The sequence below is a fragment of the Lithobates pipiens genome, unplaced genomic scaffold (genome assembly GCF_037356315.1).
Source record: "Lithobates pipiens isolate NorthernLeopardFrog02 unplaced genomic scaffold, aLitPip1_a1.2 Scaffold_25, whole genome shotgun sequence".
NCBI classification, from domain to species: Eukaryota; Metazoa; Chordata; class Amphibia; order Anura; family Ranidae; genus Lithobates; species Lithobates pipiens.
The window spans coordinates 66,296,895-66,323,064 of NW_027507787.1; the positions used below are offsets into that span (position 1 = coordinate 66,296,895).

Consider the following 26,170-nt stretch of genomic DNA (forward strand, 5'->3'; position numbering starts at 1 on the left):
TACAGTCAGTGTATTGTGCCACCTGCACAGTATACCCATGAAGTTACCCCCAAATGCTCATGTTGTTCTGGTCCTATACCACAGGCAGCTGCAGCAGTTACAGTAGGTGTATTGTGCCACCTGCCCAGTATACACCTGAAGCTACCACAATTGCTGGTGTTGTTCTGGTCCTATACCATAGGCAGCTGCAGCAGTTACAGTCGGTGTATTGTGCCACCTGCACAGTATACACCTGAAGCTACCCCCAATTGCTCATGTTGTTCTGGTCCTATACCACAGGCAGCTGCAGCAGTTACAGTCGGTGCATCATGCCACCTGCACAGTATACACCTGAAGCTACCCCCAATTGCTGTGTTGTTCTGGTCCTATACCACAGGCAGCTGCAGCAGTTACAATCGGTGTATTGTGCCCCCTGCACAGTATACACCTGAAACTACCCCCAATTGCTGGCATTGGTATGGTTCTATACCACAGGCAGCTGCAGGAGTTACAGTTGGTGTGTTGTGTCACCTGCACAGTGTACACCTGAAGCTACCCCCAATTTCTCGTGTTCTTCAGATCCTATACCACAGGCAGGCAACTGCAGCAATTACAGTCCGTGTACTGTGTCATCTGCTCAGTGTGCACCTAAAGCTACCGCAATTGCTGGTGTTCTTATCTCCCTGCAGGCCATTAGTGTGTCTTGAAGGCCAACAAGGAGAGGCAGACAGTCACAAGCCAATAAAAGAGGGCAAGCAGGCTCTGTGTCTAGAGGCAACAGTGCTGGTCATAAACGTGGTGCATCGTCATCAGCATGTGGCCATGGGACACGCTGGTCCTTATTTTCGGCAGCTGGACGTGTTGAGCCGTAACATGCCGAAGACTTGGTAGAGTGGATGACCAAGCCCTTCTTATCCTCCTCATCCTCTCTCACCCAGGCTCAGGGTACTGGCAAAGCAGCTGCCAACGCGGCCTCTTCCCTCGTCCCAATGGCATCAGTCACTCCTTCCCTAGACCCACCATGTCCTCCTGAGGAGTCCCCCGAACTGTTTGAGCACAGTGTTGGGTACATGCTCCAGGAGGATTCCCAGCGTTTTGAAGGATCTGATGATGATACCCAGCTAGAGGAAGGCAGTAGTGTGAGCCCAGAGAGAGGGGATACTCAAGGACAGGAATCTGGCAGTCATGTTCCACCAGCTGCAGCATACTGCCAGATTTGCTCCAGTGATGAAAAAGGAGGGGATGATGAGGTCAATGACTCCATGTGGGTGCCTGATAGGAGAGAAGAGGAGGAGGCGGCACATCTCCAATGAGGCAGGATGCCCTCCAGGGGCCAGCTTAAGGGCAGCACACCACACTGCAGAGCTCCGCTTGTGCAGGGCGCGGCCTCTGTGCATTATTCCAAAAGTTCTTTGGTGTGGGCCTTTTTTGAGAGGAGTGCATCAGATCACACCGCTACTATTTGCAACATATGTCTCAAGCATATCTTGCGTGACCAAAACAGCAGTCGCTTGGGCAGCACATGCTTGACCAGACATATGTTGACCTGCCATGCAGTTCGTTGGCAAGCGTACCTTAAAGATGCAAACCAAAAAACAAAGCAGACCTCTCCTTGCTCCTCATCAGCTGGGATCTCCAACCCCACTAGACCTTCAGTCCTCTCTGAAACCTGCTCTGAGAAGAATGAACGTGTAGAATTAGGTGTGTCAGAGCCAAGTACTTGCGGGCACTCTGCTAGCAGTACACCAACGTCCGATTGTACCAAGCAAATGTCCAGCTGCTGGACCATCTAAAGAAGTTCAGTCCTAGTCATCCACATGTCCAGCGGTTGAATGCTAGCTTGGCTAAATTGCTAGCACTTCAACTGCTGCCTTTTCAGTTGGTAGACTCGGCCCCCTTCCGTGAGTTTGTGCAATGTGCGGTTCCTCAGTGGCAGGTTCCCAAACTACCGGCATGTGCTCCGCCTACCAGCGGTGCTCCGTAGGCATTCAAGGGGTTACGCAAGTATGCAGGCAAAAAAATGCCATGCAGTGCTTGCACTGGTGTGCTTGGGGGACAGGAGCCACACTGGGGCAGATATTTTGTCAGCTCTGCAGGGGCAGGCTGAGAGGGCTTGATGCCACGCCAGCTTAAGCCAGGAATGGTGGTTTGCGACAATGGCACCAACCTCTTCTCCGCCCTCCAACAGGGACAACTGACCCATGTGCCCTATGTGGCTCACATGCTTAACTTGGTGGTGCAGCGGTTCTTGGGCAGGTACCCGGGCTTACAGGATGTCCTGAGGCAGGCCAGGAAAGTCTGTGTTCATTTCCACTGGTCATATAATGCCAGTGCTCGGCTGGCTGAGCTCCAAATGGAGTTGAACCTGCCCAAGAACTGCCTTATCTGTGACATGCCTACCAGGTGGAACTCAACGTTGGCCATGCTGCAGTGGCCATCAATGAGTACCTGTGCGACTACCGCACCAGGACAGGGTCAGGGGAGCTTGGTTTTTTTCTCCATGCCAGTGGGCCATGATCAGGGATGTAAGCGTGGAGGCCACGAGGATGGTGAGCAGTGACAGTGCATGTATCAGTGACACTGTACCTCTTGTCCACCTGTTGGAGCACACGCTGCGTGGAATAATGGACAGGGCACTGGAGGCAGAACAGAGCCAGGAAGAGGAGGACTTCCTTGCCTCTCAAGGCCCCCTTTATCCAGACAGTGTTCCTGCTGTCCCGCTAATCACACAGGAAGAGGAGAAGGAGGAGGAGGATTGTGTCAGCATGGAGATGGAGCCTGGCATTCAGCATCAGCGGTCTTTTAGGGATGACTTACAGTCCCAAGAAACCCATGGACTTGTACGTGGCTGGGAGGAGGTGGCTGCGGATCATCTCGTTCTTAGTGACCCATAGGACTCCGGACCAAATGCCTCAGCTAACCTACGCTGCATGGCTTCCCTGATCCTGCAAAGCCTGCGGAAGGATCCTCGTATTTAGCGGATCAAGGAGAGGGGTCATTACTGGCTGGCAACTCTCCTTGATCCATGGTACAACGGTAAGGTTGCTGACCTTATCTTGCCATCACAGAGGGAGCAGAGGATGAGACATCTCCGGTAGGCCTTGCAGAAAGGTCTGTGCAACGTGTTCCCAGAGACTGGGAGGTTACAAATTCCTGGTCCTGGACAACGTGTTGCTGAGGCTTCAGTCAGTCACAGAAGGAGCGGTGGAGAAGGTGGCCGTCTGACCGATGCATTCAGACAATTTTTAGTCCGCAGCCCCAAGGTATGATCGGTTTCAGCAACCATCACCAGCGTCTGATTTACATTGTGCAGGAATACCTAGGGGCAAGGTCAGACTTGGAAACCTTTCCCACCGAAAATCCTCTGGGTTACTGGGTCTTGAGGATGGATCACTGGCTAGAGCTTGCACAGTATGCAATTGAGCCACTGGCCTGTCCTGTATCCAGCGTTCTTTCGGAACACACATTCAGTGCTGCTGGAGGCTTTGTAACAGATCACAGGGTGCGCCTGTCCACGGACTCGGTTGATCGACTGACCTTCATAAAGATGAATCAATCTTGGATCACCACCAGCTACCAAGCACCTGAAGCTGATGCAACCGATTTTTAAATGTCACATCCCTTCAAGACTGCCTATGCTGATGCTGAGTGATTATCCTGTTTTGCTGCCTGACTATCCTCTTCCTCCCTCAATGATTCTGCTGATAGCTTCGAAGAACATTTTTGGTTCTGGGTGCCGCCACCAGTGGCTAAGGCCCAATTTTTCAGCACCTTTTTAATAGGGGCATGTAATTACAATTTTTGATGCAATACTTTGCAGCAGGGCTCATTCCTGCACTCCAACTAGAGTATCTGTGAGGGGTTGCAGTGTCGTGGCACCAGCACCAGTGCTTAAGGCCCTATTTGTCAGCCCCTGTTTAACAGGTGCATGTAATTACAATTCATGATATAATATTTCACAGCAGGGCCCGTTCCAGCACCCCCCGAGAGTAACTGCGAAAACTTAGTGTTGTGGCACCACCACCACCAAAGGCCCAATTCTTGTACCACTGTTCAACAATGGCATGTAATTACAATTCTTGATATAATAGTTCACAGCAGGGCATTCCAGCGCCTACCAAGAGTTACTTTGAGGGCTTACAGTGTTGTGGCAACACCAACACCTTAGGGCCAAATTTCTGCAGAGCATATATAGCAGGCCCCTACTTTCAAACATCCGACTTACAAACATCTCCTACTTGCAAACTGAAGGAGACAGCAGGAAGTGAGATGAAAAAAGATGGACGGGCAAAAAAAAATTATACAGGGATGACATGTTTTACAAAAAGCTTAAAACTAGATTTTTTAACTGGAGCTACACTTTAAAAATGTACAAGTTCAAAATTAAAAACAGATTCTACTTAACACAACAAACCTACACAGTCCCTGTCTTGTTTGCACTGCCTGTATACTGCTGTTCTGAGTATATAGGGCCTGGGGGCCTCACGCCTTTCCTTTTTTTAATTTGGGTACGGGGTTCCCCTTAATATCCGTTCAAAACCAAAAGGGGCTGGTAATGGGCAGGGGGGGGGGGGGGCTACCCATGCCATTTTTCTCAATGATTTTTATCCGTATTGCTGGAACCAGACATTACATTAAAACCGCAAGCAGTTTTAAATGACTTTTTTTCCGTTACAAATGTCATTTTGTGCAGGGACTGTTCTAAACATAAGAAACATGTGCCACTTCACAGGCATACTAATATTTTACCTTTTTTCACTTTAAGCGTCATTAAAGTGGTTGTAAACCCTTACAGACCACTTTGACCTACAGGTAAGCCTAGATTAAGGCTTACCCGTAGGTCCAATAAATATATCCTAAACCTACATGGTTTAGGAGATATTTATAAAAAGACAGGCACCACTGTCTACAGCTCATGTGCCGTAGACAGCGGCGCGCAGGTGCACTGGGCATGCCGCTGCTAACGGTGATATGCCGTTAGTGGCGGCTCCCGTGCGCATGTGCAGGAGTGACTTCATCGCTGCTCCGGCACTGTGAGTGGCCAGAGCAGCAATACCCGGAAGAAGAGGGAGACGCTTTGTGCTACAGGGGACAGCAGTGACATTGTGTGGTGTGTCAGGTAAGTGACACCTAATGGGCTACTATGAGATGCGATGCATAGTAGCCCATCGTGCTTTACCTTTGCAGGGAGACAAAGAGGAAGTAAACCCATCAGGGTTTACTTCCTCTTTAAAATCAGTGCCCTCGATTAAAAAAAAAATTTGCATTGATACATGTCCCCTGGGGCAAGACCCGGGTCCCCAAACCTTTTTTAGGACAACAACTTGCATATTAGCCTTTAAAATTAGCACTTTTGATTTTGAACGAGTCCCATAGACTTTAATGGGGTTCTAAAGTTCGTACGAATTTTCGGTCCGTTCGAAGGTTCTGGTTCGAACCAAACGGGGGGGGGGGGGGGGGTGTTTGGCTCATCCCTAATAACCACCATACATTCCATTTAAGGTCCATAAAAGCAACCAATTGCTGTAATTACACACCTACCTTCACAATGCTGCTGGATTCTGGAATGTTTTCAGGAACAGTTGCCTCATAACTGCTCTTCAAGAAGATTGGTTTGTTATCATTAATGTCCAATACTGTCACCAGGACAGTGGCTGTTCCTGTTTTCCTATTTCCCGCTGGTCCATTGTCTGTGAAACATATGAATCAAATCAGACTCATCAATGTAAATGTAACATACACCTTTACAGTAATATTAGCATGGAAATTTCCTTAAAAAATGAGTGAGTGAGACATGTACCTTGACTTACTGCTAAAGGTCAAGAGATTTACTCTTTTTTTCTCCACTGTCTTGCATATTTTCTTTAAAACTTTTTTTTACATGTATTTTAGTTGAAGTGGACCTTTAACTAAAGCGTACAAGAGAATCTATGTTGTTTCTTTGAATTTCCTTACCAATAGCTTCCATCACTAGGCTGTAGGAAGCCATAGTCTCTCTATCAAGCCCCACAACTGTTCTCAGGACACCATCACGATAACCAACCATAAACTTCCCATCTTGGTTCCCACCTAGAAGAAAACACAATTTGTTCTAACAAATGTATATACACTAAATTACACATATAGCTAAAGTTTAATTTGCCCAAGGATAAAAAAATTGTTCACATTTGACATCCTTTTTAAACGTTATAATGTAACAGCTGCTCTCAAAGTCACTCATAGCGTGACAAAAACCTAAGCCATAGTGCCAGATTGACAGCAAAGTGTTAATAGATTTCATACAAGTCCTAGGGATTTATGGTGTTTAGAAAAAAACTGTGACAAGATAAATAGGAGGCTGCCATTGCTGACTTTCCTCTAAAAATGCTAATTGCTTCACAGTCATTCTTGATCCTCCAACTTCAATATTTTCTGAGTCACTGACCTGGAACATGCATGCAGCCAATGAAGTGCAAGTAAATTCAGAACTCCATTTTTGCATACTGTACGTGTTACAGGTCAAGGACTCTGAGTATATCAAACACTGAACTACAGTCAGCTTAAATAAAGAAATTTGGGTGCCTCCTACCAATATTTGCAGGCTATAATGCAGTCTAGGGAAGCTCTAATAGTCAGGATTACTTACTTTACTCCATGGTCCCACAGATTTCCCCCCACCAGTTCAAGTAGTATCAATGGGCCACGTGAAGCCACTCTTCTCTGGTTAAGTCACCTCCCTTTTCATGTACAATACAGTACCAGTGGGTACCACTTGTCCACCATTCCTAGATTGTAAGCTCTAACGAGCAGGGCTCTCTGATTCCTCATTTATTGAATTGTATTGTAACTGTACTGTCTTCCCTCATGTTGTAAAGTGCTGTGCAAACTGCTGGCGCTATATAAATCCTGTATATAATAATAATATTATTGTTAAGAGTTTGTCTACATTCCAGGGCAGGAGAGAAGAAGACTAGAGTGTGGCTGACACATGACCTTGCAATAAGTATTCCTATCTATTAGATCACCGTTTCGCTCTGTACACATGACCGGTTTTCCCATCAGAAAAAACTCCAAAGGTTTTTCTGACAGTTTTGCTGAAACTGTTGTGCGTACACACGATCACACCAAAGTCCGATCGTCAAGAATGCTGTGACATATAACACATACGACAGGACTAGAAAAAAAAGTTCAAAGGCCAGTAGCCAATAGCTTCCATCTCATACTTGCTTCAGAGCATGCATAGTTTTTGGTCCGTTGGAACAGCATACAGACGAGCGGTTTTCCCGATAGGAATTGGTTCTGTCGGAAATATTTAGAACATGTTCTATTTCTAGGTCCGTCTGAATTTTCTACATAAAAAGTCTCAATGGGATTAAGGTCTGGGGAGTTTCCTGGCCATGGACCCAAAATTTTGATGGTTTGTTCCCAAAGTCACTTTTGCTGTATGTCAAGGTGCTCAATCATGCTGGAAAAGGCATTGGTCATCACCAAACTGTTCTTGGATGATTGGCAGAAGTTGCTCCTTGTACACATGGTCGGACTTTCTGACAACCAAAGCCGTCGGATTTTGTCTGACGGATTTTGTCCAAAACTGTTGCATACACACAGTCGGACCAAGTTGTCGGAAAATCTGATCATTCAGAACGTGATGACGTTATTTCGTTAGGATGGGACTACGTTCAGGCTAGTAGCCAATAGCTTTGGTTCAGGAATTTGATCTGAGCATGCGTGGCACTTTGTCCGATCGGAATTCTCTACACATGATTGGACAAAGTCTGATTGGATCATGTTGTCAGAAAATTTTATAGACTAGTTGAAAAACTTGGCCCGTCGGATATTCCGACGGAAACAGTCCGATGGAGACCACACACAGTTGGATTATCCGACAATACGGTCCAATCGGACACATTCCGTCGGAATCTCCGACCGTGTGTACAAGGGCTTAGAGGATGTTTTTGTCCCATTCTTTATACGTGGCTGTGTTCTTAGGCAAAATTGTGAGTGGGCCCACTTCCTTGGCTGAGAAGCAACCCCACACATAAATGGTCTGGATGCTTTACTGTTGGCATGACACAGGACTGATGGTAGTGCTCACCTTTTCTTCTCCGGACAAGATTTTTTCCGGATGCCCCAAACAATAGAAAAGAGGATTCATCAGAAAAATGACTTTACCCCAGTCTTCAACAGTCCAATTCCCGTACCTTTTGCAGAATACCAGTCTGTCCCTGATGTTTTTCCTGGAGAAAATTGGCTTCTTTACTGCCCTTCTTGACACCAGGTCACCCCTCCAAAGTCTTTGCTTCACTGTGAATGCAGATGCACTCACACTTGCCTGCTACTAATCCCGAGCAAACTCTGAACTGGTGGTGCCCCCATTCCGCTGCTGAATAAACTGTAGGAGCTGGTCCTGGCGATTGTTGGACTTTCTTTGGCGCCTGAAGCCTTCTTCACAAATGCAGTGGAATTTTTTTTTATGGGATTAGGTTTTTTTTTTATGATCATAACATTCTGCATTATATGCAAAATGTCATCATAAAAACAGAGGCAGCAGACTTTGTGAAAATTAATATGTCATTCTCAAAATCTTTGGCCACAGCTGTATTTCTCTTAACAGAGGCGTGTTCGTGTATCTTAAAAGTAGCTGTTTTAATATGAATTGTGTACCCTCCATAGCCTGAAATGAAAGTGTGAATAATTGACTTTTTAAAAAGGTGCAAAAAGTATCTATGCTCATCATTCACTCAGTTATCTCATCTTATCTGGTCTAAGATGGATTGAAATTTGGCCAGTTTACCAGGGAATAGGGATGAGCTGAACCCCCCCCCCCCCGGTTCAGTTTGCAGCAGAACATGCGAACAGGCAAAAAATGTGTTTGAATGTGTGAATACCATTAAAGTTTATGGGACACGAATGGGAAAAATGCTAATTTTAAGGGTTAATATGCATGTTATTTTCATAAAAAGTGTTTGGGGACCTGGGTCCTGCCCCAGGGGACATGCATCAATGCAAAATAAAAGTTTTAAAAATGGCTGTTTTTTCGGGAGCGGTGATTATAATAATGCTTAAAGTGAAACAATAAAAGTGAAATATTACGTTAAATTTCATACCTGGGGATCTCTATGGTATGCTGGTAAAGTGGTGCATTTTTCCCATGTTTAGAATAGTCCCTGCACAAAATGACATTTCTAAAGGAAAAGTCATTTAAGGGGTGTGACCGCCCTGTGAGCTTAGAGACAGAGCTATTCACAATGGCCCACTACTAAGAGCTCCTACCGGCTCCCCGTGGTCTCCTGCAGCATTCGGAGCTCTTCTTCCACCACCGCAACACCCGAGGGGCAATGTCGGTGAAAAGGAAGGAAGAACGGCTCCCCGTAAGCTGACGGCCTTCATGTACCAGCCATCCAACCATGCCGCTCGCTCTCCAATGCCCCAGGACACCTCCCGGATCACAGAGGCGGAATCCCAGCTATCTCCCCTGGCACTCCGATCACAAGCAGCCCTGCAAAGGCTAAAATGAGAATAGATTCCTCAACAGCTAATCATGAGGTGAATCACATTCCCTCACTCGTAAATATAGCACCTATGCAAACAATCCAACATGATCCCATAGCTGCATTTCCCACTGCAGGACAACCTGTGCTGGACAATACACTAAAGGACATGTTAAGGAGTTCCCTGCAGGCTGACGTTATCTCTTATGCAAAGATTTGGCCACAGCATTTAAGCACTTGAGGATAAAGTTTCCCCATGAAGTTAACATGGGAAATCTCACTCATACTGTGAATGACATCATTGACACCCAAGAAGATCAAGCTCGTGACAATACTTGGATTAAAGATAAAATAGTGGATATTGAGGATAAATCGCGACGCAATGTTAAAATCCGAGGCATACCAGAATCTGTTCAAACAGCAGATTTATCCTCATACGCCAAAGGTCTAATTAAAACTATTTTGCCCCTAGCAAAAAATATCTAACTGGTCATTGACCACATTCACAGGTTACCTAAACCTACATTTCTATCGGAGGCGGTGCCTAGAGACGCAATTCTCCAGGTTCACTATTATCATATTAAGGAGCAATTTATGCAGAAAGCAAGAGCACTAGGCACCTTACCTGACCCCTATGGCCATCTGCAAATCTTTGAAGATCTATCCCAGCACACGTGAAGTTACAGCAGGCAACTTAATACCATTACCAAGGCCCTGCTCAATAATCACGTCCAGTACCAATGGGTGGCACCAGCAAGAATTTCCATCACCTACAATAGGTCAAAGTACACAGTGACCTTGGTTCAAAATGGATTAAGCCTCCTGCAAGATTGGGGCATTATCCCTGACACACAAGCAGCAACTCAGATCAAAGCACTGGAAGGGATTAACAAAATCAGCCTTTGCTGCAAAAGTCCAACAGAAACCATCAAACCATCTAGCAGACACAGGGATGTCCGCACAATGCGGCCCATCGTGATTTCCGCTCAAAAATCGGTCAAGTGAACTTTTTTTTCCCCCAACCTCGCACTCCTAGGCACCGGTTGTGCCTATTCATAGGAAGTGTTATCTAGGTCTTGTCCTACAGTTGTTTTCTCTTTTGTTTCTTGTTTTTCTTTTTTTATGATTTCTGTTTACGCTCTCAGCTCTACCAGGTCAACATAGTGACTGTATTAGGTTGCTAAGGATTACCATCTGAAACTCAGGAATTTAAGAGCATCTTATAAAGTGCCTTTTATTCCAACAGTCTGAGATATCTGTTATGCTCAAGTACCAAGATCTGCTCTAACCTACAAATAATTAACCTCCTTTTCGCTACATTCTCAACATGACCATAAAAATCTTGTCGATCAATGTCAATGACCTACACCATCCAGCCAAAAGGGCATAATTTTGGAAGTTAGCATTACAATCTAATTGCGACATTATATGTGCCCAAGAAACCCACTTCTGCCAGACTAACCTGCCTTCGTGTAATAACAGGAACTTCCCTGTCATCTTTACGGCCAATGCCACAAAAAAGAAAAAATGCACTCTAATTGCCTTCCAACGACATTCCTTTATCAAGGATCCAGAAGGAAATATCCTCAACTCCCAATATACCATTGTATCTGTTTATGCGCCTAATGTACATCAACTGATCCGCCAACTACACAAAAAAGTCCTCGCTATTTAACAAGGTGCAACGAACCCCCACATGGATTCCACATCTCTCCCTAAACATGGCAAACCTGCCTTAAACCCAACAATGTCCAAATTAAGATTGTTCAAAGTCTGGAGATGTCAGCACGTAGAGGAGCGCGCAGGGGCGGACTGACCATTAGGTCATTCGGGCGCCGACCGAGGGCCCGTGGCCAGTAGGGGGCCCGTGAGAAGCTCAGCATTTGGAATCCATAGCCCCGAGTTTCTTATCGGGTGCTGTGGCTGTGTTTAAATGGAAGAGAGAGAGAATCGCTCACTATTCTCCAATTGGGGGAGGAGGCTTCCGCCTTCAATCCACACCCCTCGTCTCTCATTGGCTCCAGAGAAGCTGAATTTGTGGCGCCAAATCTGAGTCCTGAGCAGGAGAGGGGCTAGCTGGAGGAAGCATGGGAAATGTCAGCACTGACAAATAGCGCACATAGGACACTGAGCTGAGCCGACGGACGGAGTGAGGGAGGGGGAGAGCACCACCCCAGGAGCCTGGACATTGTCACTAGTCTGCTCATATAAGACACCCTCGGGTCAATGGATAAAGGTGAAACTTGATCTCTTCCATGCTTGTGTGTGTCAGGCAGCACCCGAGCCTCTTCCCCCCCCCTCCCGGGGGGAAAACAGAGCAAGCAGGACAACGCAGTAGCGATCATGGCTACCCATAAAGTATTCACTGGAGCTCCCCCAAGACAAGATAACAGGACGGATGGCAGACTGCATGATTGTTCTGCCTTCCACACTGTATAAATATGTGCTTTAAACTTGTCCTGTACCTCAGCAGGACAGGTCCTGGTGAAAGTAAAATTCTTGAATATGTTAAGAATCAACTGGGACTTTTCAGGTACTACATACATCACATGCATTTTCACAAAATAATTATTTTTAATATATGTGTATGTAGAATATCTCTGTAGCACCTGAAAAGTCCCAGTATAATTCTAACATATTCATGAATTTGTGCAATAACAGCAAAGGATGTGGTGCCATAATACAGCCCATCTCCAGGAAATTAAGATAAAGTCCATTTTTGCAGTGTGTGTGTGTTTGCTGTTTTCATTCTCCAGCCAGCTGCACTGCTCTCTTCCTCTAAAACTCCAGCCTCATCACATACCATAAAGTAACATTAACCCTGTATGGTATGATGAGGGGGGCTGGAGTGTCCTATGCACATGCACCACCGCCGCGTGGGCAAGCCCTTACATGCTCAGTCATTTTCAAACATGCATGTGTGTGACATAGTGGCATAATGGCACTGGGTGGCACCATTTTTAAATGTAAGGCAGCAGTGGCACTTTGTGCGGTTTCAGGAGTGGCGCGCACCTCTCATCACAGCCTAGTAAGACCCCTCCGCAGCCTCTGACCCCTGTACCATGACCGCAGCCTCTGACCCCTGTACCATGACTGCAGCCTCTGACCCCTGTACCATGACCGCAGCCTCTGACCCCTGTACCATGACCACAGCCTCTGACCCCTGTACCCTGTCTGCAGCCTCTGACCCCTGTACCATGACCGCAGCCTCTGACCCCTGTACCCTGTCTGCAGCCTCTGACCCCTGTACCATGACCGCAGCTTCTGACCCCTGTACCCTGTCTGCAGCCTTGCAGCGTTGTACAGCGTTGTACAGCGTTGCATGACTGAGTAACTGTCATTCAAAATGTAAGAGCACCGAAAGCTGAAAATTAATCTGGTTAGGAAGGGAGTTTAAGTGCCCAGTTGTCAAGTGGTTAAGTGGGAAACCACTTCAATGGTTGGACTCAATATCAGGTTTTATAACTATCTGTGTCTGCACTGAAAGATTTGCACATATTTCCTGTACTGGTGATAATTGAGGAAAGAAATTAGTAAGAATCTCAGCAATACAGTCTAACCATTTTCTACCCAGTTCAAATAAAGCCACACCCTATTCAAATCTATTTCTACCCCATTCAAAATGAAACATACGTTTTGGTTCAAGCTCCACGTTAGAAAAAAGGGGTTTCAACACCCAAAACTTTTTTTCTAGTTTTGGATAGAGTGGGAAAGGACTACACCCCCATTTGTGGTATTTACTGCTATCTGTAGCTTTTTACAGAGATTTAATTTAATGTCCTGTTTTGTTGACAGCAGTTTTACTATATAAACAACACCCCATACCCAAATAAAAAGTAGACAGGTGGTTCTGGCCTTGTTATATTCAACTAAAGAAAGGAATTAGTATTTCTGTCCTTGTTGCTGTTGTGGGGTTCTTCCCTTATTGTCTGGTAAAACATTGTCAGCAGGACAGGGAGTGTGAATACATCTCTGACAAAGCTTTGGATAGCAGTAAACATGGCAGGGGTTCTAATCCTTCCCCATTCTATCCTCTATAAACCAAACAATTAATTGACTGAGCATAAACATTAAAGGTGATCATCAATTGCTGTCAATTATTAAACATTGCTGATTATCACACTAGTATATTAAATAAAACTGTGATAGTAGCAATTAAATTGAACAATGTCAAAGTAATGCAGGAACCCTGTGCTTTGATATTCTGTGCATCATGCAGACAAACAAATCTCTACTAGTAGTAGGTGTGAGCTGACAATAACTCAGTATATAGAACACAGCAAGACACAAATACAGCAAGAGAGCAAAATACAGCAAGACAACAAGACTACGGAATTAGTATAAGCACAAACTGCATTATGGATATGTACATGGTTACAATTAGATTTAGGATTAGCTAAATACATATTAACATAAGTATCTGATTAAACTGAACCTTTTTCCTATAACAATTAAAGTGATTAGGGGCATGTCACTGAGAGAAATATGTGTATTGTAGTTGAAATAATAGTTTAATTGAAGTAGTGTTTCTGCATACTGATAATTATGTGTCATTCACCTTAAAAGCATTTCAATAGGCATATTCAATCAAACTTAATTGGGCAAAAAGTAGAGGTGTGTTGGCAAGTCAATTACTAGTGAATATATGAAATAAAAGAATCTTCTTTCAGAATATATTTTAGCCTAGCAGCTTTGAGGGATCAACATCTCCTCTTATTTAAAAATAGAAGTTTGAGAATAAAAAATAAAAAATAAAAATCTAAACTCACCTAGGTGGATGCAGTATCGGTCCAATGCTGCATCTCTCCCCCACCACTTCTAAGACTGAGAACTGAGCAATCAAAGACCACTGATCGCACGGTTCTCTGTATTTAGTGAGCAGAGAGCGGTGACTGTCAGTCAGCTGCTCTCTGCTCTGTCCCTCCAGTACTCACTGGAGTGCTGGGCTGTGCAGGGGTGGGAGTGCTGGCTCAGGCTCTCAGCAGCGCACTGAAAGGCTAAGCTAGATGCCCGTCCAGGTATCTTGGTGGATCCAGACATTACAGTCCAGATCTCTACAGAGCTTAGACAGGCTAAAGCCTGCTGTTGGCTAAAAACAGGTCAAAGGAATGCAGAACGAAGCATAGCCAAAGTGATTTGGCCTCATTTCTCCTTTAAGGTTGAGTAGGAATATAGGGGTCTGATGATGTTGAGATTATATATATATATATATATATATATATACTGTCACTTTAAGAATTTATAATGCACTTGCTTGTCTCTTTTTAGAAACAATGTTTTGAGTCTTGGGCGACCTTCAGCGCCAGATAAAAAATTGAAAAAAGCACCAGATAAAAGCAACAGTCTACTCCCTTCTGCTCCGAAAATTCATTTTCTTATCTAACCAGTTTGAGCTAGAACTGTCATGACGGCCTCCATCTGAAGTTTTACTTTCTATCGGTCACACAATGTTATCACCCATTTAACTGTTCACTTGCTACTAAGAAGATATAAATTCTGATTGGAATAACTATATGGTCACACCTAGATTACAGCCTAAAACACACCTAGATCTCATGCATATTCATAACTATCAATTGTTTAACTTGATGTTTGTAAGACAGATACTTCCTTTCTCTTGGCCTATTGGAGCTGAGCCTCTGTGTGTTGTGTCTCTCCACTGCAGTGTATGGAATAAATTGCACCTATTCCTTTATCAATTCTGGACTCATTGTCATCTGAAAGGTCTTGTTTGGAGACTCCCTAATCTGATTTAACAAGCCTTTGGTTAACAATGTTCAGTGTGGATCATCTGCTAGAAGTTGTGTTTCTAATATACTCTTGATAATCAAAATTGGCAATGATTGTACAAAGATGAGGCATGTCTATAAAACTGATGGTTTCAGGCACATCTTCACCACACAGTCACCGGGATGATTCACTATAATTAGAAGAAATGTAGCGTTTTCGTATCTGAAAAACAGTAAAAATGTGGCAAAGGGCATTTTTAGGTGAATCTGCAGGGAATGTACAATTCAGGTTCATTCGAACCAGATGCAATGTGGTGCATTTCTGAATACATTGCCAACACATGGCAACCAAAAAATAAATAGTTCCTTAGGACTTTTTCACACTAGCAGACTGATACGGTCCACTTGTCAGTTTTTCAAATGGGCCCGATTGGACACTCCAGTCTCCCCTATGGAGCAGCAGGTGCCAACGGACACATGTCTGTGACACCCGCTGCCCCATAGGGGAGACTGAAGACATCTGATCCTGTCTGCTAAAAACAGACATTCCCCTTCCATCTGGTGGATTGGGTCAGGTGGCAGTTGGGTGTAAACAGAAAGGTGGTCCGTTTACATCTGACCATCCATAGAGGAGAGCAGGCTGTGACTGCTCTGCATAGACAGAGCAGACACAGACCATCCATCCTCCTGCTCAGCGGGGATCAGTGGACAGATTCCCCATTAAGTAGGTGGTGTGTAAGGGTCATTATAAATGCAGTTCACACCAGCGGGTTGTCATGCACTGAAAAAAGTACAGCATGCACTACTTTTTTTCAGCAACACATTTAAAAGCATGCACACGCATTAAAAGCAAAGCATTGTGAAGCAAATCAAAGCAAATACAATGTAAGACGCACAACAAATCATAGTGCATTACAAAAAAATACAACGCACCAAGCACCACAATGCGCATACATTATTACATGTGTTGTGGTACGAATGAGCCCTTAAGACAGGGGTCTCAAACTGGCGGCCCTCCAGCTGTTGCAAAACTACAGGTTCCATCATGCCTGTGCCCGTGGGATCATGCTTGTAACTGTCAGCCTTGCAGGGCCACCAGTTCAGGGCCCCTGCCTTAAAGTCCGCAAGTGTGCCTCCATAGCACACAGAGGAAGAAGAGCAGAGAGTGCTGGCTGGGGGACCTCAAAAGAACAGGTAAGGGGCGGCTCTGTGCAGCAGACTCTATGCAACAGAGTGGGTAAGTATAAACAACTTTTTTCTTTTAGGAAAATAAATAGCCTTCACAATCACTTTAAATAATATGTTACCCCAACATTTCATATTCTTGATAAGGGTTTGTTGTTCCATGACTTATTGTTTCCTTTGTGTGAAATACCTGATGATCCTGTCAGTCCCTATGCTTGTCTATTTCACACTGATCACACTGGGGCACGAGAGCACATCCATCCCAGCATGATCAGTTTTCTGGCTGTCCTGGGAGAACAGCCTGGCTGTCCTCCAATGGGCAGACTTGTGATTAACCACTTAAAAACCAGGCCTTTTCTGGAACTCTTTGTTTAAAAGTTTACATTTTTTTCTGCTAGAAAATTACATAGCACCCCCAAACATTAGGTATCTATATTTTTTTTTTAGCAGAGACCCTAGAGAATAAAATGGCGATTGTTGCACTATTTTCTCATGCAGTATTTGCTCTGCAGTCTTTTAAACACAATTTTTTGCCAATATTTATCTGGCAGTATCTTTATTAATAACTATATATACTTGCATATATGTGCACAATTCCACCAGGACCCCTTTTGTGCCCTTTACTGATAATACCTGTTTGTACATTGGATGTATGTACTAATATTAATCTTTTCTTATACAGAGCTTGTATTACTTCCATACTGGTGTGCATCTATATGCTTATGGTTACGCATATATATGGTTATGATGGTTGCAGTAGTTTCTCTGCTCCCAATTACTTTGATTAAATTACCCAGTAAGGAAATCCCCTCTGTTCACAGAGGTCCTGTCCTAGGTGGAGGCACTGCCAGCTTTAAAATCAAACACACTCTTCTACTTAATGATGGTTCTCTTATTAACCTACAGATTTAATGCAACATCCTGTTTGGCGGGAGCCATTACTTATAAACCTCCCATCCGCAAAAGAGATCTACATTTGTCTTTGTGGTTTATTAAAAATACAAGATTGTCATAGCTGCAACTTTTTTATTTCAGGAGGATTATCTCACAAAGAGTGGGAAAATGTGTGACACACTCTTGAATGACAGCCTTATCAACAGCTCACAATATTGTACAGGCTTTTATAGCAAAGAAATATCTCACCCTATGTGTTTCTGTCACCCTTTACAGAATCGGCCATATCTTCAGAAATTTGTTATAATTTTTAAATTCTGAATATCATTACTTTACCATAGTAGGATCTGATATTGTCCGCTGTATATTTTATAAACACAAATGTTTTCCCAATAAAAATGCAACTGACAGCTTATAGTATACATACACCTATAACATGATACTTATAGGAAATTATCTAATAAATTACTCATTCACCCATGCCCTAGCATAGATGTCTTTTCCTAGTACAGTATATTTTTTACCCTTTGAATTTCATTTTTCTTCCATTGATCTGATGTTCTGTTCACTAATTCTTTTTTAAAGCAATGCTTAAGTGCAAGCACAATTGACTATTTTAATGCATACTCTGATGTTTGCAACCAAAGTAGAAAAAGGGATTAAAACAGCAGGACATGACAAAAGGACGCAAGGATAGTGATCTACAACCTGTGTGAGCGTGGTGAAAGGCCACTATTTCTGGATTCCAAACTATTCTTTTTACAGCCTCTAGAGGGAACACTACTACCAATGCTTTATACAATTCCACAATAAAGGAGCAATCAGTATTTTAGTCTGGCACAATAGCTGCCTGAAAATCCTTGACATAAATAAAGTGATAAGAAGCAATAATGGCATCGTAGTCTGCTGGAAAGGGGGAACTAATATGAGATGTTATATGCTGTACACTTTTTACTAAGAAAATGCCCAATTTGTTCCCTTTCCTCTCTGCTTATTCCTGGTTGCTTAGCTGTTTGTCTTTTTATTGGTATCACTGCAATCTTAAAACAGAACATCACTGATACATAACTCAACCTACTAAGGAAAAGGAAAGTGAGGCAGGTGTGTTATTATTATTGAGGTTGGTGTGCTTGTGGTCATGGACCACCACCGTTGAATCCTTATCTCTCCTCCTTTCTGTACATGCTTATTTGGTATGGAAAAAGAAAGATCTTATGGGAACTTTACCAATACAGTCAGCATGGGCTTGGGACATAAATGCCCAGAGTGAAGCACAGTGGTAATTCATATTAATATATAGACAGATCAAATATATTTGCTTCAACAGTCTCAAAATTGCCTTTCTAGGAGCTGAGAAGAGATGATCTGTATGGGTCTGAGAACGACAAGCCCTACAATTTCTCATTAAGCTACAAGTGGAAGGCAGTTCTGCTATATTGCTGAAAGTGGAGATGCTTTGTTACTAAAATGCATAGCAAAAAGTAGTAGTGAAGACAATGCCTAGACTTCAAGCTTGCCTTTTTTTTTTTTTACAAAAGACAGGAAACCCATTTAACTGAATAAAAAAAAAAAAGTGCATACATGTTTTAAGACTCAAGTCTCAATTGTTTCATCCTATTCCTATAAAATTCTGTGTACATACAGTTCCTATAAATACCTCAGAAACATTCCAGAGATCCTCTTGTGTGTTAATTGTGATTGTAAAGCTTCGATTATTAAAAAAAAAAAAAACACATGTCATACTTACCTCCACTGTGAAGCTCATTTTGCACAGAGTGGCCCCCTAACACCATCTTCTGGGGTCCCTTGGCGACTTTCACGGCTCCGCCCCACATCAGATAACCCCCTGGGAGAAGTGATCTCCCGGGGGGTTATCTTGCGGTCACGCTCCCGAGTCCAGCATTCGGTGTCCATAGCCGCAAATGTATGACTCGGCCCCCCCCCCCCCCGGCGCCCACGTCATTGGATTTGATTGACAGCAGCTGGAGCCAATGGCAGGATGCATTAAGGTGAAAAAACACATGGGTTTACGACACCTTTAATGCCCAGGTCTACAATTTTTAAGGATTTCTCAATATCTCACTTTGCAGCCACTCATTCAAATGCATTGACTTTGATGTAAGTGATGATGTGTAATGAGCCTGATTGAAAGAACATGTCCCTGGCATAGAAGAATGGCCAATGGATGGTGCAGAATTAGAGCTGTGCTAATCAATTGTTTATTTACTTTTTCAAAAGCAAGTCTGATAAAATGCAATCAAGTGATTGAAGGTCAGGCTGCATAGCTAAAGTCTATACCATCCTGTGGCCAGCTTCCTCCCTGGAACATGCACGTCTAAAAGGTGCCTGGGGATGGGTTCTTTTACTTTCGTAATTAGCAAGAAGTTGATGTATCACCTTTGGTTGCTATGTAGAGCTGTGAATAATAAAAAACAAAACAAAAAAAAAAAACAGCAGCTGCATCTATAGTAATGGACAAAGTATATGCAAACATTTTCAAAGTAAGACATTTTCTAATACAATCTTCAGTGAATAATGCTTTTTATGACAGCTCAATGTAATGAATGTGACTTTAGCACTCCTTTAAATTCCCAGGGTAGTCCTGATTTCAAAATCTATTTTTCACATCTCTTTATCAATCCACTAATTCTACAATTACCTGCCTGCTCTAGAACATAAGGAGGAACTTTTCCATTTCTGCAACTGAGGTAAATTATTAAAGTAACTAAAGGCAAAAGGTTTTTGTTTTAGTTTTGTATAGAGCGGAGAGGGATTAGAATACTTGTCCGTTTTTATTGCGGTCTATGTCCCTGTTAGGGAGCTTCGCCTGTTCTATTTGTCCCGTTTACCATTTTCATTGAAAGTGAAAGTAAAAGAAAATCCCAAATTTTAGGTTGTCCCGAAAAAAATTATATAGGGAAAATCTTCCAATGAGGACTCTAGTTCTGGTGACCTGGGGATCCCCAAGGTATTCCCTAAATTTGCTGGGATTCCCTCTCACTTCCTGTTTGGTTGTGGGACAGGAAGTGAAGGGAAATCTCTACAATGGAACAGATGGCAAAAAAAAAATTAAAAATCGCATGGTTAATAACCTTCACTTGTTCTACCCAAAATGAAAAAAAAATGCCCATAGTTCTACTTTAATATATTGGTAAAGCTGTACTTTAGAAATAAAGGTAAACTTATGGTAGTCTTTAAAGCAACTATGGACTACCACAAAAACAACATGCTACAGCATGTGCACAGTTTTAGTCCCCTTGTAAAGACCCAAAATATTTGTTCACCCTGCCAGTGAAGTCTACCTAATTAAGCTTTTGTAGAAACGATGCTGCACTGCTCCTGAATTCTCAGCAGATTTGTCACTCTTATGTAGGTTTTGCCTGCTGGCACTACAGTGGATGAATAATTATTGCTGGGAACAGGGTCATATTAGCATTGTAACTGCTAATTCACAGGCTTGTCAATCAACCCTAGTCCTGGAGCTCACTGCTTTCTGGATTGACAGCACTGCCTCCTATTGTGAGCTGCAGTGTCTGGGGAGATTGTGAGGCACAGATGAAGAAGGATGATTATGATCAGTTAAGGTGTTAAAGAAAGTGTTTTGTTTATCTCATTATTTTTTTCACACAATTTAGGAACTGTATTCAGGATTTATTTAGACTGTTCAACAGGAGCCCTTATACAGGGACTTTCAGTCTGGATCAGTCTGTCGGTTTTTTTTAATTTGTACTTTCAGGCTACTTGTACACTAGGTATTTAGCCCTGTATGCGGCCAGTCTCTAAATGTTGGCGCACTGGGGAAGCACAGGTACAACATCCAGCACCACTACCTGCAGCCTGTCAAAGTCTATGGCAGGCTGAAATACATTGGGGGGGGCGGCAAACAGTGCACCCACAGCCACCCCTCAATCCGGCCGGTCGGGTCCCAAACACTTACCCCATTTATAGCAGGCATTACATGTGACGGGCATTACAGGCAACGGGCATCATGGGCGGCGGGCATCACTGGCAACTTCCCCTGCTCGGCGGTTTCCACCCACTCCCTCCTTCTCGGCGGCCAATCGGAACACTTCTCCTTTTGCCCAATTGGGAAAGAGGAAACGCTTCCTGACTGGCAGGGAGGAGATTTGGTATGAAAATAGTGAATATTAATTCACTATTGTCACACAACTGGGTGGTCTCAGTTCGCAGTGCTCTGTGTCTGGAGCCCACCCTACTTTGAAGCCTATTAAAGCCTCAGGCTCTAATCACGTGCTAAAAAAAAACACCCCCGCCATTGCAATTCATGCATCCGGCATCCTGCGAGGGGCCAGACGCATGGATGGGGGGGGTGGCACCCGTGCATCCTTAATGGACGGACCACACCCGCTAGTGTGAAAGTTGCCTAATGTCTGGTATAAAATTATTGGACGAATGAGCTTCCAATTTTCTTTCCATGGTAGTTGCATATCTTAAATGAAGTGTTTACTAAAGTGACAAAAATTCTCATACAACAGAATAAAAATTCGGAAGTGATGTAATGTGTTGCAATGTATTTGTATTATATTTTCGAATTACAACTGTACTGATTAAACAAAAATAAGTATCGTACGAGAAACATTTTCGTGCTTGTCCCATCAGATAATATCAAAAGAACTGTCGTGATTGGCTATCGAAAGCTGTGCACCAACAATCAGATTATCATACAATCAATTAGAAAGTGGTACTTTTCGTATGATTTTCTGATTGTGTGTATGGGGCCATAAAGCCGGCCATACATGGATTGAATTTTGAAAGAATTTTCTCTCAAAAATCATAACTAAGAATTTTTGTTCAAATTTCGCACCATTAGTGGGCAGCAACAAGGGACGATTTTTGTGCATCCATTGAATTTGAGTAATCGGGCATGTTGTAAATTTTTCTATGATGGGAGAATCATGCGGTAATCAAGAAATGCGCATGAGCTGTGAGCTGGAGAGAAAAGAATATTCCCGGCTACAAAAATTCTTTTCTGTAGCAACATGAGGTTAAATTGAATGTTTGGTTGGTTGATTTTTTAAATCAATGGTGGCACTGTCACACATGAAATTTCTGATTTTTGAAAGAAAATTAGTTTGGAATTGGATCCATGTATGGCCTGCATAAGTCAGAAACTGCCTACCAAGCTTCCATATTTTCTATATTTTGTAAAAGTAAAACAGTGTAAACTGTTCCTATCTGAGTCTGACAGGCCCTTTGCTTACCTACTACTTCCTACCTACCTTATCTTTCTCTGCTCATGATACCTGTTGCTTTACGTGAATAAATGACATGCTTATCACTATACCAAGGTGTGCTGGTGAAGATCCATATTTGCCTCTACCTAGGATGCTAATCAATGTCTCTGCTAATCAAATTATCGGTCTCTTAAGATAGTCATACTTGGTTTGATTTTCTTTTGTTCAGCTCACGGGTTGAACAAGAGAAAATCAATTAATTCTCCTATCCATGCTATATACAATGAAAAAAGGAATTTCCTCTGCTGGCTATCGTATTTAGCAGCCATGGCACCCATGGCTGCCTGAATACAAAGGTGATGCTGAACAGCGACTTCTACTGATAGGATGCAGTCACTGTTCAGCCGATAAATTTCCACCTGTCTCAGTAGATTTTTAAATCAATTGTTTGTTATTTTTCAAAGTTACAGAGACATTTTAATTTGACCTTGGCAACTACAGACTATTTCAATGCATGTGGAGTACATGAAAACCAACTTACTGCACAACAAAATTACATATTTCTGAAGGTCAGTATTGTACTGATTTTGGATGTGTGTAGATAGACTTTTGGTAATGTCAGTATTGTACTTATTGCATCTCTGAGGACATGGTTCTGAGTGTATCACTATGGTCCAGATAGTGACACTGTTTCTAGTTGTGTTGGTACAGTGATGATTGTGTTGCTGTGGACATGTTTCTGCTTGTGTCAGGAGGGCACTGACTGCATATCTGCTGATATGTTTCTGCTTGTCATTGTGATACCATTTGTATCTCTGTGGATACATTTCTGGTTGCCGGTTATGTATTTTTTGAGGGAAAGCACAATGTAGCTGACCTTGGGGAGAAGAAAAATAAATATGGCCCTGCTCATACAACACATGCATATTTGTTACTAAGGAAGCTGGACTGAGACATCTGTACACCTGTTGATTGTGTATACAAGCCCTGTAGGTATAGTGGTTCTTTCATTTTACCATCTCTTCCCTATTTCATTTGTGAAAACCAGAAGCAAGGAAACTCATAAAGACATCAGTGATCACTGTTTAGGGATGCTGATACAAGGCTTTTGGCCCTTTTGGGCGACAGCAGCACATTTAATTTCCACAGCCCTTTCTCAATCTTCTACTGAAACACCATTCTAACTCTCTTCACCTGTCCAAATCGAATGAATATGCAATATTTTTTAGTTTTCAGTACCGGTTATGAAATAGCTCAGCTCTGCATTGAGTCCAGAATCAGCATCTGAGCAGTTCAGGCGTGCCACAATGTAATCTCGTGGTACATTCTCAGCCAGTGAGATGTTGTACAGAGTTGGAAAAAAAGTTGGACTCTCATCATTGATATCCAGTACTAAAGAGAGAACAAACAGAAATACATGATTATACTCTATTATTAACACAGTGGAGTTCACACTTCTCAAACAAACTTTATACACCAAGGACAAGAAAGGAAACAGATATTGAAAAATAGCAAGGCAACAAATAATCACATTCACAGTGAGATAGAAAAAACTGATTTGTGTACAAATCTCACTTTAACCATGCTCTTTATAGTAAGTATGTCTTACAATAAATACACTGGGTCTCAGTTAAGGAAGGAAGGACATTTTTTTTTTATTTTTTTTATTTGTACTACAAAATGAAAACCAGAATCTTCTTGTTGCCCTGAGCTCCCCTCAAATTCCATAGCATTGATTTGAATTTGAATTGAAGAATTTACTTTCATCTGCTGGACCAAGCATCATGGCTCCTTGCCAACAAGCATATATGAATGTACGCTTAAGGAAACTTGTCTGTTGAATGTTTTACAACACACATTACATCATGTTACAGTGCGCCTCCTCCAATGTATTTCTGTTAATTCAGGAGGGGAAAAAAACCCACCCAGTGGGCCAGGAAACCTACCAATTTTTCAGACAAATTCTCAGTTTAACATAATGTTGAGTTCAAGGCCACCCCTACTACATATGGCAGATATAGTGCAGGCAACCTAACAAAAGGTGCTGTGTTATAATACTGTATGTGAATGTGGTGGTGGTGCTGCTGGTGGTGGTGGTGGTTGTGATAGTAATGGGGGTGCTGAAGTACAATCCTTGACATTCCTAAAAGTCAAAATTGACATAAAAATTCAGGGTTCTTCAGGATCAACAGAGGCATTTGCACATTTCCTGGTACCACACACATGCATTAGATTGGCACTGCCAATATATAATTATTGTATAATATGATTATTCATATTTTTTAAATCCAGCAACCTGTGTAACAGAATTGCATTAAAGTAGAAGACAGATACAGGGGATACAAACATGGAGTGCATTGTTTGGTACATTTTTATTTTATTTTATGGGAAGAATTACATATGGAAACCATGATAAAGTTAACTGGGAATTACCACGAACTGTAAGAGTGCTGGTAGAGCTCTTGGATGGTGATCCAGCATCACTGGCCACTACTCTCAGGTAATACTCGCTGATCCTTTCTCGATCTAGTACGACTGTAGAGGTAACCAGTCCAGTTGTGTTATTTATGACAAAGTCCATACGTGGCATTCCAACACGCATCTCATATGTTACTTTCCCATTCAGACCTTCATCAAGATCTATAGCTACCACCTACAGGTAAAAAGGCAAAGTTAATTTTTAAGATACATTGGCTGTGTTATCAGTATTGTGTTTAAGGCCAATTAGGAAAGGTGGGATATAGAAAAATAGCAACTCCAGACAACCGCTCTCCAGTAGCCACCTTCATTATGCATAAAGTCCTTAAAAAAACATCAGTCACAGAAGAAGTGGGGGGAAAAGGCTGTTGATGCGTTTCACGCTGAACTAGCACTCATAACACATCCACTCTTCCTGTCAACTCAGCAAGAGGATCATGATATTACACAGCTGAATAGAATTAGCAGATTAAAGGATGATTGCTGTGTTTTTGCAGACTTTTTGCATAATAAAGATTGCATAATAAGATGCTACTGGAGTGTGGCTGTCCAGAATTTTTTAATTTTCTAAACTACACAGTTACAAGGTGGCACCCAATGAATGTGAGTGGCAAACTAGTGTGGCCTGAACTGGAACAGTGTTTACTTTCTTGCTAGGAAAGGTGATAATTTAGAAAAAGGTGACATAGTATGAGGTACTCACCTTGGCAGTATGAACTGTGGAAATGGCACATGAGTGAATACTCTGCATTCCTGTTCTGTGACCCTACTGTCTACTCAAAAACAACTATCTGTGACTGAAGCAGGGGTGCTTTTTGACACAATGTAGCTTTCTACCAGCAGGATGAAGTAGGATTGTTATTGTAGCTGTTGCAGAAACCTAGGAATACTCCCAATAATTTATTTTGGATGCAAAATTTCTCATTTACATTACTTTAAAATGTATTATGCTAAAACAGATCAGGCATTACCTGGAATACAGAAGCGCCAACAGATGTGCCTTCCAGCACCTCAGCAATGAATGGCTGATTTTGAAATGTTGGATCATTATCATTTAGATCCAGCAAATTTACAAAAACTGTTGCACTGCTTGTGGCTCGGAGAGGTGGTGATCCTCCTATAAAATTTTAAGACAAAAATACACTCTTTTAATAATGTAAAACACTACTAGATGTAGTCAACCATTAGATATTGGTTTACATTAAATGTATTTTTCTTTACCTTCCAGTATATGACAGTA

The 26,170-nt window shown here is 42.7% G+C and overlaps 1 protein-coding gene across 2 annotated transcripts in view; it reads right to left on the reverse strand.

The window, feature by feature from the left end:
• CDH23 (cadherin related 23) overlaps nt 1-26,170 on the reverse strand; it is a 1,769,196-nt gene that overhangs the window by 447,012 nt on the left and 1,296,014 nt on the right. For both annotated transcript variants that reach the window (XM_077454574.1, XM_077454575.1), the window contains exons 23-27: nt 25,902-26,047; nt 24,886-25,105; nt 23,692-23,844; nt 5,935-6,048; nt 5,521-5,669 (exon numbers count right to left, since the gene is read on the reverse strand). In XM_077454574.1, the coding sequence (XP_077310700.1) occupies nt 5,521-5,669; nt 5,935-6,048; nt 23,692-23,844; nt 24,886-25,105; nt 25,902-26,047 (782 nt within the window). The remainder of the gene's footprint in view (nt 1-5,520; nt 5,670-5,934; nt 6,049-23,691; nt 23,845-24,885; nt 25,106-25,901; nt 26,048-26,170) is intronic.